Here is a 13,279-nt window from a genome sequence, read left to right on the forward strand (position 1 = left end):
TCAACATGACAACATGTCAACATGACAACATGACAACATGACGACATGTCAACATGACAGCATGACATGTCAACATGACAGCATGACAACATGACAACATGTCAACATGACAGCATGTCAACATGACAACATGTCAACATGACAACATGACAACATGACAACATGTCAACATGACAGCATGACAACATGACAACATGACAACATGTCGACATGACAGCATGACATGTCAACATGACAGCATGACAACATGTCAACATGTCAACATGACAACATGTCAACATGACAACATGTCAACATGACAACATGACAACATGTCAACATGACAGCATGACAACATGACAACATGTCAACATGACAGCATGACATGTCAACATGACAGCATGACAACATGTCAACATGTCAACATGACAACATGACAACATGTCAACATGACAACATGACAAAAAACTCCCATATAACCCTTCAGGGGGGAAAAAAGGTAAGAAACCTTCAGGAGAGAACAGAGGAGGATCCCTCTCCAGGATGGACAGAACAATAGATGTCATGTGACCAGAAGGACAGATTAGAGTTTAAATACATTCAATGAATGTGACAGAGTGGATGAATAGTTCATAGTAGGCATATTCCACGATGGAGACCTCCACGATCCAACAGGCAGATGGCGGTGGGGAGGAGGAGTGGGCGGAGTCTCAACAGTGGGCGGAGTCTCAACAGGACAGTGGCGTAGTCAGGAGCAGGAATTCCACGACCCAGACCTCGATGCTCCATCAGCAGATAGGATCTATGCCGTCTCATAGGGTCCGATGACCCCATGAGACGTGAAGTCACAAGGACTCCGGGGAGAAAGCAGAGTTAGTAACGTGTGATTGAGAGATGAAAATTCATCCTTAAGGAGAGAAAAAAGAGGAGATAGGTGCTCAGTGCATCCTAAACGTCCCCCGGCAGCTATAAGCCTATAGCAGCATATCAAGGGGCTGGACCAGGTGAACCTGATTCAGCCCTAACTATAAGCTCTGTCAAAGAGGAAGGTCTTAAGTCTACTCTTAAACGAGGTGACTGTGTCTGCCTCCCGGACTGAAATTGGAAGCTGGTTCCATAAAAGAGGAGCTTGATAACTAAAGGCTCTGGCTCCCATTCTACTTTTAAGACTCTAGGAACTACAAGTAGTCCCGCATTTAGTGAGCGTAGCTCTCTAGTGGGGCAATATGGTACTACAAGCTCCTTAAGATATGATGGTGCATCACCAATCAAGGCTTTGTACGTTAAGAGAAGAATTTTAAAAGTGATTCTTGATTTTACTGGGAGCCAGTGCAGAGCAGCTAGTGCAGGAGTGATGTGATCTCTTTTCTTAGTTTTAGTGAGAACACGAGCTGCAGCATTCTGGATCAACTGGAGGGACCTAAGAGATTTATTAGAGCAGCCTGATAATAAGGAGTTGCAGTAATCCAGTCTCAAGTAACGACGCGTGAACCAATTTTCTGCATCTTTTGAGACAAGATGTGCCTGATTTTTGAAATATTACGTAGATGAAAGAATGCAGTCCTTGAGATTTGCTTTACGTGGGAGTTAAAGGACAAGTCGATCCAAGATAACGCCAAGATTCTTTACAGTGGTGTTGGATGCCAGGGCAATGCCGTCTACAGAAACCACATCACCAGATAATTGATCTCTGAGGTGCTCAGGGCCGATTAAAATTACTTGGTTTTGTCTGAGTTTAACATCAAGAAGTTGCAGGTCATCCATGTTTTATGTCTTTAAGACATGCTTGAATTTTACAGAGTTGGTTGCTCTCCTCTGGTTTTATCGATAAATATAGTTGAGTATCATCTGCATAACAATGAAAGTTTATGGAGTGTTTCCTGATAATATTGCCCAAAGGAAGCATGTATAAGGTAAATAAAATTGGTCCAAGCACAGAACCTTGTGGAACTCCGTGATTAACGTTGGTGGTTATCGAGGCGTCATCGTTTACAAATACAAACTGAGATCGATCTGATAAATAGGATTTAAACCAAATTAGTGCCGTGCCTGAAATGCCAATCGACTGCTCCAGTCTCTGTAACAGGATGTCATGGTCAATGGTGTCGAATGCAGCACTAAGGTCTAACAAGACCAGGACAGAGAGGAGTCCTTTATCTGCTGCCATTAAGAGGTCATTTGTAATTTTCACCAGTGCCGTCTCGGTGCTGTGGTGTTTTCTAAATCCTGATTGAAATTTCTCAAATAAACTATTATGATGTAGAAAGTCGCACAACTGATTTGCGACCACTTTCTCAAGGATCTCAAGTGGCTGTGAGAGGAAGTGCTGCCCACAGGGAAGTGGCTGTGAGAGGAAGCGCTGCCCACAGGGAAGTGGCTGTTAGAGGAAGTGCTGCCCACGGGGAAGTGGCTGTGAGAGGAAGTGCTGCCCACGGGGAAGTGGCTGTGAGAGGAAGTGCTGCCCACAGGGAAGTGGCTGTGAGAGGAAGTGCTGCCCACGGGGAAGTGGCTGTGAGAGGAAGTGCTGCCCATGGGGAAGTGGCTGTGAGAGGAAGTGCTGCCCACAAGGAAGTGGCTGTGAGAGGAAGTGCTGCCCACGGGGAAGTGGCTGTGAGAGGAAGTGCTGCCCACGGGGAAGTGGCTGTGAGAGAAAGTGCTGCCCATGGGGAAGTGGCTGTGAGAGGAAGTGCTGCCCACGGGGAAGTGGCTGTGAGAGGAAGTGCTGCCCACAGGGAAGTGGCAGTGACAGGAAGGCTTGTTGCTAGGCAACAGAGCAAACAGTTTGAGTCAGAGCTCCGATGTGTTGCCTCCATGTCACGCGTGACGCTGATGGCAGCTGAGGACTCATCTCCTGTTTCCTGTTTCCTGTTTCCTGGTGCAGACGGGCCGGAAGGAGAAAGGTGACCCGCTGAACTCAGCCATCGACAAGATGACCAAGAAGACCAGAGACCTGCGCAGACAGGTGAGTGGCTGTCCTCTCAAACACCTCGATGTTGTTGTTGTTGTTGTTGTGTGCTACTGTCTTACTGTCCTCTGACCCGCGGCTCCGTAAACACAGAGCAGTCAGTCTGCCCGGTAACAGGCCTGGTGGGAGGAGTTAACCCTGTGACCCTGTCCCTGTGCTGTGCAGCTGCGTAAGGCCGTGATGGACCACATCTCCGACTCCTTCCTGGAGACCAACGTTCCTCTGCTCGTCCTCATCGAAGCGGCGAAGAGCGGCAACGAGAAGGAGGTGAAGGAGTACGCCCAGGTGTTCCGCGAGCACGCCAACAAGCTGGTGGAGGTCAGTCGCCATCACCTCCTTCCTGAGGGGGGGGGGGTGTGTGTGTGTGTGTGTGTGTGTGTGAGTGTGTGCGTGTGAGTGTGTGTGTGTGTGTGTGTGTGTGTGTGTGTGTGTGTGTGTGTGTGTGTGTGTGTGTGTGTGAGTGTGTGTGTGTGTGTGTGTGTGTGAGTGTGTGTGTGAGTGTGTCTCTGTGTGTGTGTGTGTGTGTGTGTGTGTGTGTGTGAGTGTGTGTGTGTGTGTGTGTGTGTGTAAGTGTGTGTGTGTGTGTGTGTGTGTGTGTGTGTCTGTGTGTGTGTGTGTGTGTGTGTGTAAGTGTGTGTGTGTGTGTATGTGTGATGTGTCTGTGTGTATGTGTGTGTATGTGTGAATGTATATATATGTGTATGTGAGTGTGTGTGTGTGTGTGTGTGTGTGTGTGTGTGTGTATATATGTGTGTATATGTATATGTGTGTGTGTGTGTGTGTGTGTATATATGTCTCTGTGTGTATATATGTGTGTATGTGTGTATGTCTCTATGTGTGTGTGTATGTCTGTGTATATATATATATGTGTATATGTCTGTATATATGTATATATATGTCTATATGTATGTATATATGTCTATATGTATGTGTATGTGTATATGTCTATATGTGTATGTATATATATGTGTATATATGTGTATATGTCTATATATGTCTATGTGTGTATATCTATATATGTGTCTATATATGTGTGTGTCTGTGTATGTATGTCTATATATGTGTATGTGTCTATGTGTGTGTCTGTGTATATGTATGTGTCTATGTGTGTGTCTATGTGTCTCTGTGTGTGTGTGTCTGTGTGTGTGTGTATGTGTGTGTGTCTGTGTGTGTGTCTGTGTGTGTGTGTCTGTGTGTGTGTCTCTGTGTGTGTCTGTGTGTGTGTGTGTGTGTCTGTGTGTGTGTCTGTGTGTGTGTGTGTGTCTGTGTGTGTGTCTGTGTGTGTCTGTGTGTGTGTGTCTGTGTGTGTGTCTGTGTGTGTGTGTGTGTCTGTGTGTGTGTCTGTGTGTGTGTCTGTGTGTGCGTGTGTGTGTGTGTGAGCTGCTCATGTGACCTTGGGGCGGCTCAGTGGGAGAGGTGTCGGTTCGATCCCCGCTCTCCCCATTAGCTGCATGTGGAAGTGTCCATGAGCAAGGCAGTGCCCCCGCCCTGCTCCTTCATGCAGAGAACACAGGGGAGGCTCGTCCTCTCATGAAGAAGAGGTGATGAAGAGGTGATGAAGAGGTGATAAAGAGGTGATGAAGAGGTTAGGTATATAGTAGTATATAGTAGTATATAATAATAATAATAATAATTCGGACTTCTATAGCGCTTTTCTAAATACCCAAAGACGCTTTACAGGGAACGAGACAGACAGAACAAACAAAGAGAAAGCAGACAAGACGAACAAACAGGAACGTAAAGAAAGGAAAACAAACTGGGGAAGCTGTATGAGTCGTATCGGGGTCAGGGGTCAGGGGTCAGCAGGTGAACGCGAGTTGGAAGAGGTGTGTTTTGAGGGCTTAAATAAAGGTCGGGTGGGAGCCTGACGGATGTGGATGGGGAGAGCGTTCCAGAGGGGGGTGCAGCTGCCGAGAAGGCCCGGTCACCCCAGGTCCGGCGCTTGGTCCTGATGATCTTCAGAGTGTTTGTGCCGGCGGACCTGAGGCAACGGGTTGGAGCGTGGAGGGGGAGGAGTCAGAGAGATAGGGAGGGGCCATGTTGTTTAGGGCTTTGTAGGTGATCAGTAGAAGCTTGAAGTCTATCCTGTTCTTGACCGGGAGCCAGTGGAGGTGGTGGAGGACCTGATGTGTTCATGGCGTCTGGTGGAGGTGAGCAGACGGGCGGCAGAGTTCTGGACACATTGAGGTTTATTGATGATTGTGTTGGGGAGCCGTAGAGGAGCTGCTGCAGGCATCACGTCTTGATGCTATGAGGGCGTGGAGGAGGGTTTCAATGGTGGAGGGGACAGGGAGGGCCGGAGGCGTGCGATGTTCCTGAGATGAAAGAAGGCTGTTTTGGTGACGTGATTGGCATGGGGGAGGAAAGAGAGGGTGGGGTCAAGGATGACGCCGAGGTTGCGGACCTTGGTGGAGGGGGTGACGATGGAGCCATCGATATTGAGAGAGATTGTCTGGGCGGAGCGGGTGAGGGAGTTAGGGCCAATTATGAGTATTTCAGATTTGTTGCAGTTGAGTTTGAGAAAGTTCTGTTGCATCCATGATTTTATTTGGGTTAGACAGGTGGTGAGAGTGGAGTGGGTGGCTGAGGTGATGGTCTTGGATGAGAGGTAGAGTTGGGTGTCGTCGGCGTAGCAGTGGTAGTTGAGACCATGTCGATGGATGCTTTGTCCAAGGGGAAGGATGTAGATGATGAAGAGGAGGGGACCGAGCACGGACCCTTGAGGGACACCGTGAGAGACGGGGGAGGTGGAGGAGTTACAGTTGTTTATGGCAATGAATTGATGTCGATCTGAGAGATATGAGGTGAACCAGGAGAGGTCGGGGCCAGTTATGCCAACGGAGTGATGGAGATGTGAGAGGAGGATGGAGTGGTTGATGGTGTCAAAGGCGGCACTGAGGTCTAGGAGGATGAGGATGGTGAGGAAGCCAGAGTCAGCAGAGAGAAGGATGTCATTTGTGATTTTTAGTCGGGCGGTTTCAGTGCTGTGTTTGGAGCGGAAGCCGGATTGGAAGGGTTCGTAGAGATTATGGAGATTGAGGTGGGATTTTAATTGAGATGCAACATGTCTTTCAAGGATTTTGGAAAGGTAGGGGAGGTTGGAGATTGGATGGAAGTTGTTGTGGATGTCAGGGTCAAGACTAGGTTTTTTCAGCACAGGGGTGACAGCAGCGAGCTTAAGTGGGGGGGGGGGGGTATGAGACCAGAGGAGAGTGAGGAGTTGATGATGTTTGTGATGAGAAGGGAGAGTGAGGGGAGGCAGGCCTTGACTAAGGAAGAGGGGATGGGGTCGAGGGCGCAGGTGGAGGTCTTCATGCTGGAGAGGTCGGTTTGAGTGATTGGACTGAAGGAAGAGAGTGAGTGAAGGTGGGGGAGGGTCATGTAGAGGGCTGGGGGAGGTGGTGGAGGAGGCAGCCAGCTGGTTGTGTATTTGGGTGATTTTGTTGTTGAAGAACGATATAAATGAGTTGCATTTGCTGGTGGTGAAGGAGGTGGTGATGGTGTCTATGGGTTTGAGGAGTTTGTTGATGGTGGAGAACAGCATTTTGGGGTTGTTGGAGCCGGATTGGATGATGGAAGAGTCATGAGAGGAGCGAGCGGCGTTGAGGGCATCTGTGTGTTGTTGTTGGTGGAGTTTGAAGGCATCCAGGGAAACAGTGAGTCCAGTTTTTATTGAAAGTCGTTCTTGTCGACGGCCCTGTTTTTGAAGAGGCGGAGTTGGTCAGTGTACCAGGGGGCGGAATGGTTGAAGGAGACAAGCTTGGTTTATTTGGGGGCGATAAGGTCAAGACAGGTGGAGAGTGCATGATTATAGTAATTGACCAGGGCAGTGGGGGAGGAAGAGGAGCAGAGGACAAGGAGGAGGAGAGCGAGGGGAGGTTGATGGATTTAATGTTCCGGAATGTAATGGTGGCACTCTGCTTCACATGGGGGGTGGGGATGTCAATGTCCAGGGTGATAGCCAGCTGGTCGGAGATGGTGAGATTGGAGATGGTAATGCCGGAGGTGCAGACCAGGTCAAGTGAATGTCCTTTTTTATGGGTGTGAAAGTCGACATGTTGGGTGATGTTGAAGTCGTTGAAGATGTCCAGGAGTTCTTTGGTGCTTGTGGAGTCAGGAGAGTCGACGTGTTTGTTGAAGTCACCGAGTTGTGTGAGGAATGCAGATAGTTCAGAGGGGAAAGCAGGGTTCGGTTTAGGGGTCGATAGATGGCTGCAGTCATCAGGGGTTTGGGACAGACAGCTTAAAAACAAGGTGTTCCAACGAGGATGGAGCCGGGATGGTTATTGCAGTTGTGTTGATGTCATTTCGCATAATTGTGGCTATTCCACCACCACGCCCATGGAGGCGGGGCTTGTCAATGTATGAATATCCAGGGGGAGTGGTTTGATTTAATGAGTAGTCATGTGGGGTTTGCCAGGTTTCAGTTAAACAGAGAAAGTCCAGATTATTGTCTGTGATGAATTTGTTGAGGAAGAGGCCCTTGTTGTTGTTGATGGAACGGGGGTTGAACAGAGCGACCTTGAGGTGTGGGTGAATTTTGACATGCTGGGATGCTTTGGAAAGTGGGCGGAGCCAGGCAGCGCGCTTGTTCAGGTTGCTGTGGTGGGGACGTCAGTAGTTGAGGCGATGTGCGGACCAGAGGGAGGGGATGGAATGAGTGGAGCGATCAGGGAGTAAATACACTTTCTACGGGAGGCTCTGGATGGAGTCCAAGTGTTGCGATGGCTGCAATGAGCGGAGCAGCAGAGCCGTTGTTTAGCTTGAGGAGTTGTGAGGAGGAGTATTGTAGAGTCACGGCAGCCGGGTGGTTGAAGTGGACGTGGTCGGTGAGAGGCTGGCTCGTTAGGAGCCGGCGGCCGGCTCGTTGTCCAGGGAGGAGGTGGAGAGCAGGAGAAGTGGCCGGTGTTACGCTTCAACCTGAGACCTTAGCTGGAGACCTTCGGTCCAATGCGTCTGTTGTTGTCGTAGTTACGGCAGATGTTGATCATAGCAGGAGAACACGCAGCTGTCCTCGCGAATGCCGCATTGTTTAGTTCTCCAGTTGAATGAGAAACCTTCTGGTGTCTGGAGGAGACGATGGAGAAGAGGAAGCGTCCAGCAACTTGAAGCGTCGCGGGTTGTTTATGGTTGAAACAGGAAGTTAGCAAACTGCCCTTCCTTTGAAATACATTTGGTCAAATAAATAAACACTTAATCAACATACAATTGGGAGTCTGTTTTGTGCAAACATGTGTCACGTAGAATAACTCTGCAGTACAAAAACAACAACAACAAAAATATATATATAAGGATGTTACGGGATTCAAACTCATGTCTTTGGGAGGGAAAAGGTTAACTGACGGGGATCTGACCACTAGGCCAAAAGCGACACGGTTTACTCTGTTCGCACAATTAAATAACGTGCACTGCGGCCACTGGTCACCACGAAGCAGAGAACCACCAGATCAACTGGTGACCAGCACACTGCGACCACCATGGAGCATGTTGACCTGAAGGAAGGAGCTCTCCAATAGTGATGCTTCTCAAACTCATAGTCAGCTGTTTCTATTCAAAACGTCTTTAAAGGGCTGCACACTAATGAGGAAATGTTTGTGTTGTTGTCATGAGGTAAACATACACAATGTGGACAAAAAGGCCAGACATGGTCATACATGTATGAATATACAAACATTACACCCATATGTGATTACCATCGGTCCAGAGACCATGGGCATTGACCACATTGATACACATATTTACTTTTGCCTTAATATGTCTGTGATTTATGCCAACTTAAATAAAGTAAACAAGTGACCTGGACTGTTTGACTTCTCTGTGTTCTTGGCTGGCCACACAATTAAGAATTCAACCAGCCAAGAACACAGAGAGGTCAAACAGTTGCGAGCTGTGTTGCGAGCTCCCGGATTTTGTAGTAGTTTTTTGTTATTTATTCTTCTTATTGCGACTATTTTTGCACAAAACGTTAGCAGCCAGTTAACGTACGACAGATGCACACTTCTGGAGATTGGATCGGCAGTTGCTCGCCGCCTACCAGAGTTTTTCAACTCTTACTCGGACGTCCCGCCAGGAACAGTAGCGGAACTATCTCCGTCCATTTTAGGCGCGATCTCGCATAAGCGTCGCCGACGGAGGGGGAAGCGAGCTGGCGTGCTGGTTAGGCTGAGACGTCGAGCCAATCGACCCCCACTACCCACCATTTTACTGGCAAATGTACAGTCTTTGGACAATAAGCTATGCGAGCTCCAGGCTCGTATTCAATTCCACCGGGAAACTAAGGACAACTGCATCATCTGCCTTACGGAGACATGGATGTCGGAGGAGGTTACCGACTCAGCCATCGAGCGGCAGGATTTTCCGTCCACCGCGGACAGAACAAAGACTCTCTCTGGTAAAGATCGTGGAGGGGTATGTCTCATGATAAACAGATCTTGGTGCAACCAAAGTCATGTACATACTCTCAAGTCGTTCTGTTCCCCGGACCTGGAGTACCTAATGCTCATGTGTCGACCATTCTGGCTACAGGAGTTTACAGCAGTCACCGTAACTGCTGTGTACATTCCGCCTCAAGCTAACACGGACATAGCGCTGAAGGAACTCTACGGGCGATCAGCGAGCAGGAGTCGGCACACCCGAGGCTGCTTTCATTGTGGCGGGGACTTCAACAAAGCGAACCTGAAGAAAGTTCTCCCGGTTCTACCAACACATAAAAGCAACACGAGGGGAGCGGATTCTCGACCACTGCTACACTCCTTCCGGGATGGATACAAAGCCCTCCTCCGCCCACCGTTCGCAAATCGGACCACCGCTCCATCCAACTACTCCCGCCTACAGGCAGAGGCTTAAGCAGCAACCAATCGCTGTGAAGGAAGTGCAACGCTGGTCGGACCAATCGGAGTCTATGCTACAGGACTGTTTTGAACGTACTGACTGGGATATGTTCAGGGTCGCGTCGGACAACAACGTCAGTGAGTGCGCGTCCTCAGTCACCGGGTTCATCAAGAAATGCATAGATGACGTTGTTCCTACCAAGTCGGTTCGGATTTATCCCAACCAGAAACCGTGGATAAATGGCGATGTTCGCTGCACTCCCGCCTAACACCGCCTTTGACTCGGGAATATGGCGGAATACAAAGAGCCCGCACGACCTTCGTAAGACCATCGGCTCTGCCAAGCGGGAGTACAGGAACAAGGTGGAGGAAAAGCCCAAGAGCCATGACGTGAGAGGTGTGTGGAAGGGCTACAGACAATCACGGACTTCAGAGGAAAACCAGCGGTGAAGAGAACTCCTCTACCTCCCTCCCAGGCGAGCTAAATACATTCTTTGCTCGGTTCGGCGTGAGCGGCAGCCCGCGAAGGCAGCGCCGCCGAGGAGACCAGCCTGCTGATCATCTCAGAGGCTGACGTGCGCAGAGCCTTCAAGCAGGTCCCGACCACATCCCGGGGCGCGCCCTCAGAGCATGTGCAGACCAGTTGGCAGGAGTCTTCGCGGACATCTTCAACCTCTCCCTGTCCCAGGCTGTTGTTCCTGAGAGCTTCAAGATGTCCACCATTGTGCCTGTCCCCAAACACCCCAAGGTAACCTGCCTGAATGACTGGAGACCCGTAGCCCTCACCTCGATTGTCAGTAAATGCTTGAGAGGTTGGTCAAGGACTTCATTTGTTCCATGTTGCCTGCCACGCTGGACCCATGGCAATTTGCATATCGTCAAAACAGATCCACCGACGACGCATTGCCATGGCACTTCACCGCCCTTTCCCACCTGGAGGGAGGAACTGTTGTGTCGAATGCTGGTTGTGGACTACAGCTCAGCGTTCAACACTATTGTTCCCGCCAAGCTCGACACCAAGCTCAGAGGTCTAGGCCTGCACTCTACCATGTGCAGCTGGATACTGGACTTCCTGTCGGGCCGCCGCCAGGTGGTGAGGATGGGCGGTACCACCTCAGAGCCGCTGACCCTCAACACGGGAGCCCCTCAGGGATGCGTGTTGAGCCCCTCCTCTACTCCTGTACACCCACGACTGCACGGCCATGCACAGCTCCAACGTCATCATCAAGTTTGCTGACGACACAACAGTGTTGGGGCTGATCACCGGCACGACGAGACAGCCTACAGGGAGGAGGTTGGATCACTGGTACAGTGGTGCCAGGAGAACAGCCTCGTCCTCAACGTCAAGAAGACCAAGGAGCTGATCGTGGACTACAGGAAGCGGAGGAGAGCACACCCCATCTCCATAGACGGAGTTGCAGTAGAGAGGTCAGCAACTTCAAGTTCCTCGGCGTGCACATCTCCGAGGACCTCACATGGACCACGCACACCACTCACGTGGTGAAAAGGGCCCAACAACGCCTGTATTTCCTTAGGCGACTGAGGAAATTCAACATGGTCCCCCGCATCCTCAGAACATTCTACACCAGTACCATCGAGAGTGTTCTGACAGGTTGCATCACCGTCTGGTAGGGGAACTGCACCGCCCTGGGGCGTAGGGCACTACAGAGGGTGGTGCGGTCGGCACAGTACATCGTTGGAGGTGAGCTTCCTCCATCCTGGACATATACACCAAGCGGTGCGTGGCCAGGGCCAAACGGATGCTGAAAGACAATAACCACCCCGGCCACAAACTGTTCACCCTTCTACCGTCAGGCAGGCGATACCGCAGTATCAAGTGCCGCACAAACAGACTGAGGGACAGCTTCTTCAGTCAGGCCATCAGGCTGCTGAACAAGGACTGAGACCCTCATTAACACTACACACCAGAACATATTCTGTGAATATCTATGGCCATGGTGTATATTTTATTACATTGTTTATATATATATATATTGTATGTATATACATATATATATATATATAGTCTCAAAAAAGTGTATATTTTATTACATTGTTTTATATATATATATTGCCATGATGTATATTCTATTACATTGTTTTATATATATATTGTTAATACTTTCTTCTTTTTTTGTGTGTGTGGATATTGTATAGTTTATTCTCATTCTTATTCTTTTTTTAGTCTGCTACTGCTGTCGGGTGTTTTGCACATAAGACTTTCACGAACCGATTATACTTGTATAAAAGGGGATGTGACAATAAAAACTTGAATTGAATTGAAAGTTCAGGTCACTTATTTACTTTAAATATGACAAACGTCATCCGCGGCAGGCAGGCCGTCGGAGCTGAACCGCTGGGACCGAGGGGAAGCCGGTAGGTTCGCGGGTAGCCGTCAGCTAGCGGGAGACAGCTAGCTAGCTAACAAGCCAGCTGTTTGTGGCAGTGGAGAGCAGGTGCGACAGGTAGCAAACAAAACAACAAACAAAACAAAAAGAAATAGCGTGGGTGTCAATTTGGGAGAAGGTCAAACAAATAAAAACAAAAACGGACCAGACGGAGCGGCGTTAATTTCGCCAGCGTCCCCCTCTGTAGACCGGAAGTAGTAATATATGCAGGACATATACAACACCCGCCTCACCCGCAAAGCGACCTCGATTGTGAGTGACCCCTGCCACCCCTCACACGGTCTCTTCAGCCTCCTGCCCTCTGGGAGGATACCGAGCCTCCGGGCTCACACCACCAGGCTGTCCAACAGCTTCATCCACCAGGCGGTCAGGAAGCTGAACTCTCTCCCCATCCTCCCACTCCGTCCTCTTTCAGACTCACATGTCTGAATGCTGCTAGCACAATTTATGTTGTCTATATGTTCACATGTTTCTTACTATTTTTGCACTCTATGTTGTCTATATGCTGCACAATTCACTTTATGTTGGACAGAAGAGAAACGCAATTTCGATCTTCTGTATGTTTGCACATATGGAAAATTGACAAATAAAACTGACTTTGACTTTGACTTTATAGTAGTATATAGTAGTAATATATAGTAGTAATATAGTAGTATATAGTAGTATATAGTAACTATATACTACTATTTACTACTATATACTACTATATACTACTACTATATACTATTATATACTACTATATCTCTGGTGATGTCATCCTGATGGTGGTGTATCTCTGGTGATGTCATCCTGATGGTGGTGTATCTCTGGTGATGTCATCCTGATGGTGGTGTATCTCTGGTGATGTCATCCTGATGGTGGTGTATCTCTGGTGATGTCATCCTGATGGTGGTGTATCTCTGGTGATGTCATCCTGATGGTGGTGTATCTCTGGTGATGTCATCCTGATGGTGGTGTATCTCTGGTGATGTCATCCTGATGGTGGTGTATCTCTGGTGATGTCATCCTGATGGTGGTGTATCTCTGGTGATGTCATCCTGATGGTGGTGTATCTCTGGTGATGTCATCCTGATGGTGGTGTATCTCTGGTGATGTCA

The 13,279-nt window shown here is 48.9% G+C and overlaps 1 protein-coding gene across 2 annotated transcripts in view; it reads left to right on the forward strand.

Moving 5' to 3' along the window:
• The window catches only part of ctnna2 (catenin (cadherin-associated protein), alpha 2), a 161,490-nt gene that overhangs the window by 77,459 nt on the left and 70,752 nt on the right, over nucleotides 1-13,279 (forward strand). For both annotated transcript variants that reach the window (XM_056410226.1, XM_056410225.1), the window contains 2 exons: nucleotides 2,861-2,941; nucleotides 3,110-3,262. In XM_056410226.1, coding sequence (XP_056266201.1) covers nucleotides 2,861-2,941; nucleotides 3,110-3,262 — 234 coding nt within the window. The remainder of the gene's footprint in view (nucleotides 1-2,860; nucleotides 2,942-3,109; nucleotides 3,263-13,279) is intronic.

The sequence above is a fragment of the Pseudoliparis swirei genome, chromosome 24 (assembly GCF_029220125.1).
Source record: "Pseudoliparis swirei isolate HS2019 ecotype Mariana Trench chromosome 24, NWPU_hadal_v1, whole genome shotgun sequence".
Lineage (NCBI taxonomy): Eukaryota > Metazoa > Chordata > Actinopteri > Perciformes > Liparidae > Pseudoliparis > Pseudoliparis swirei.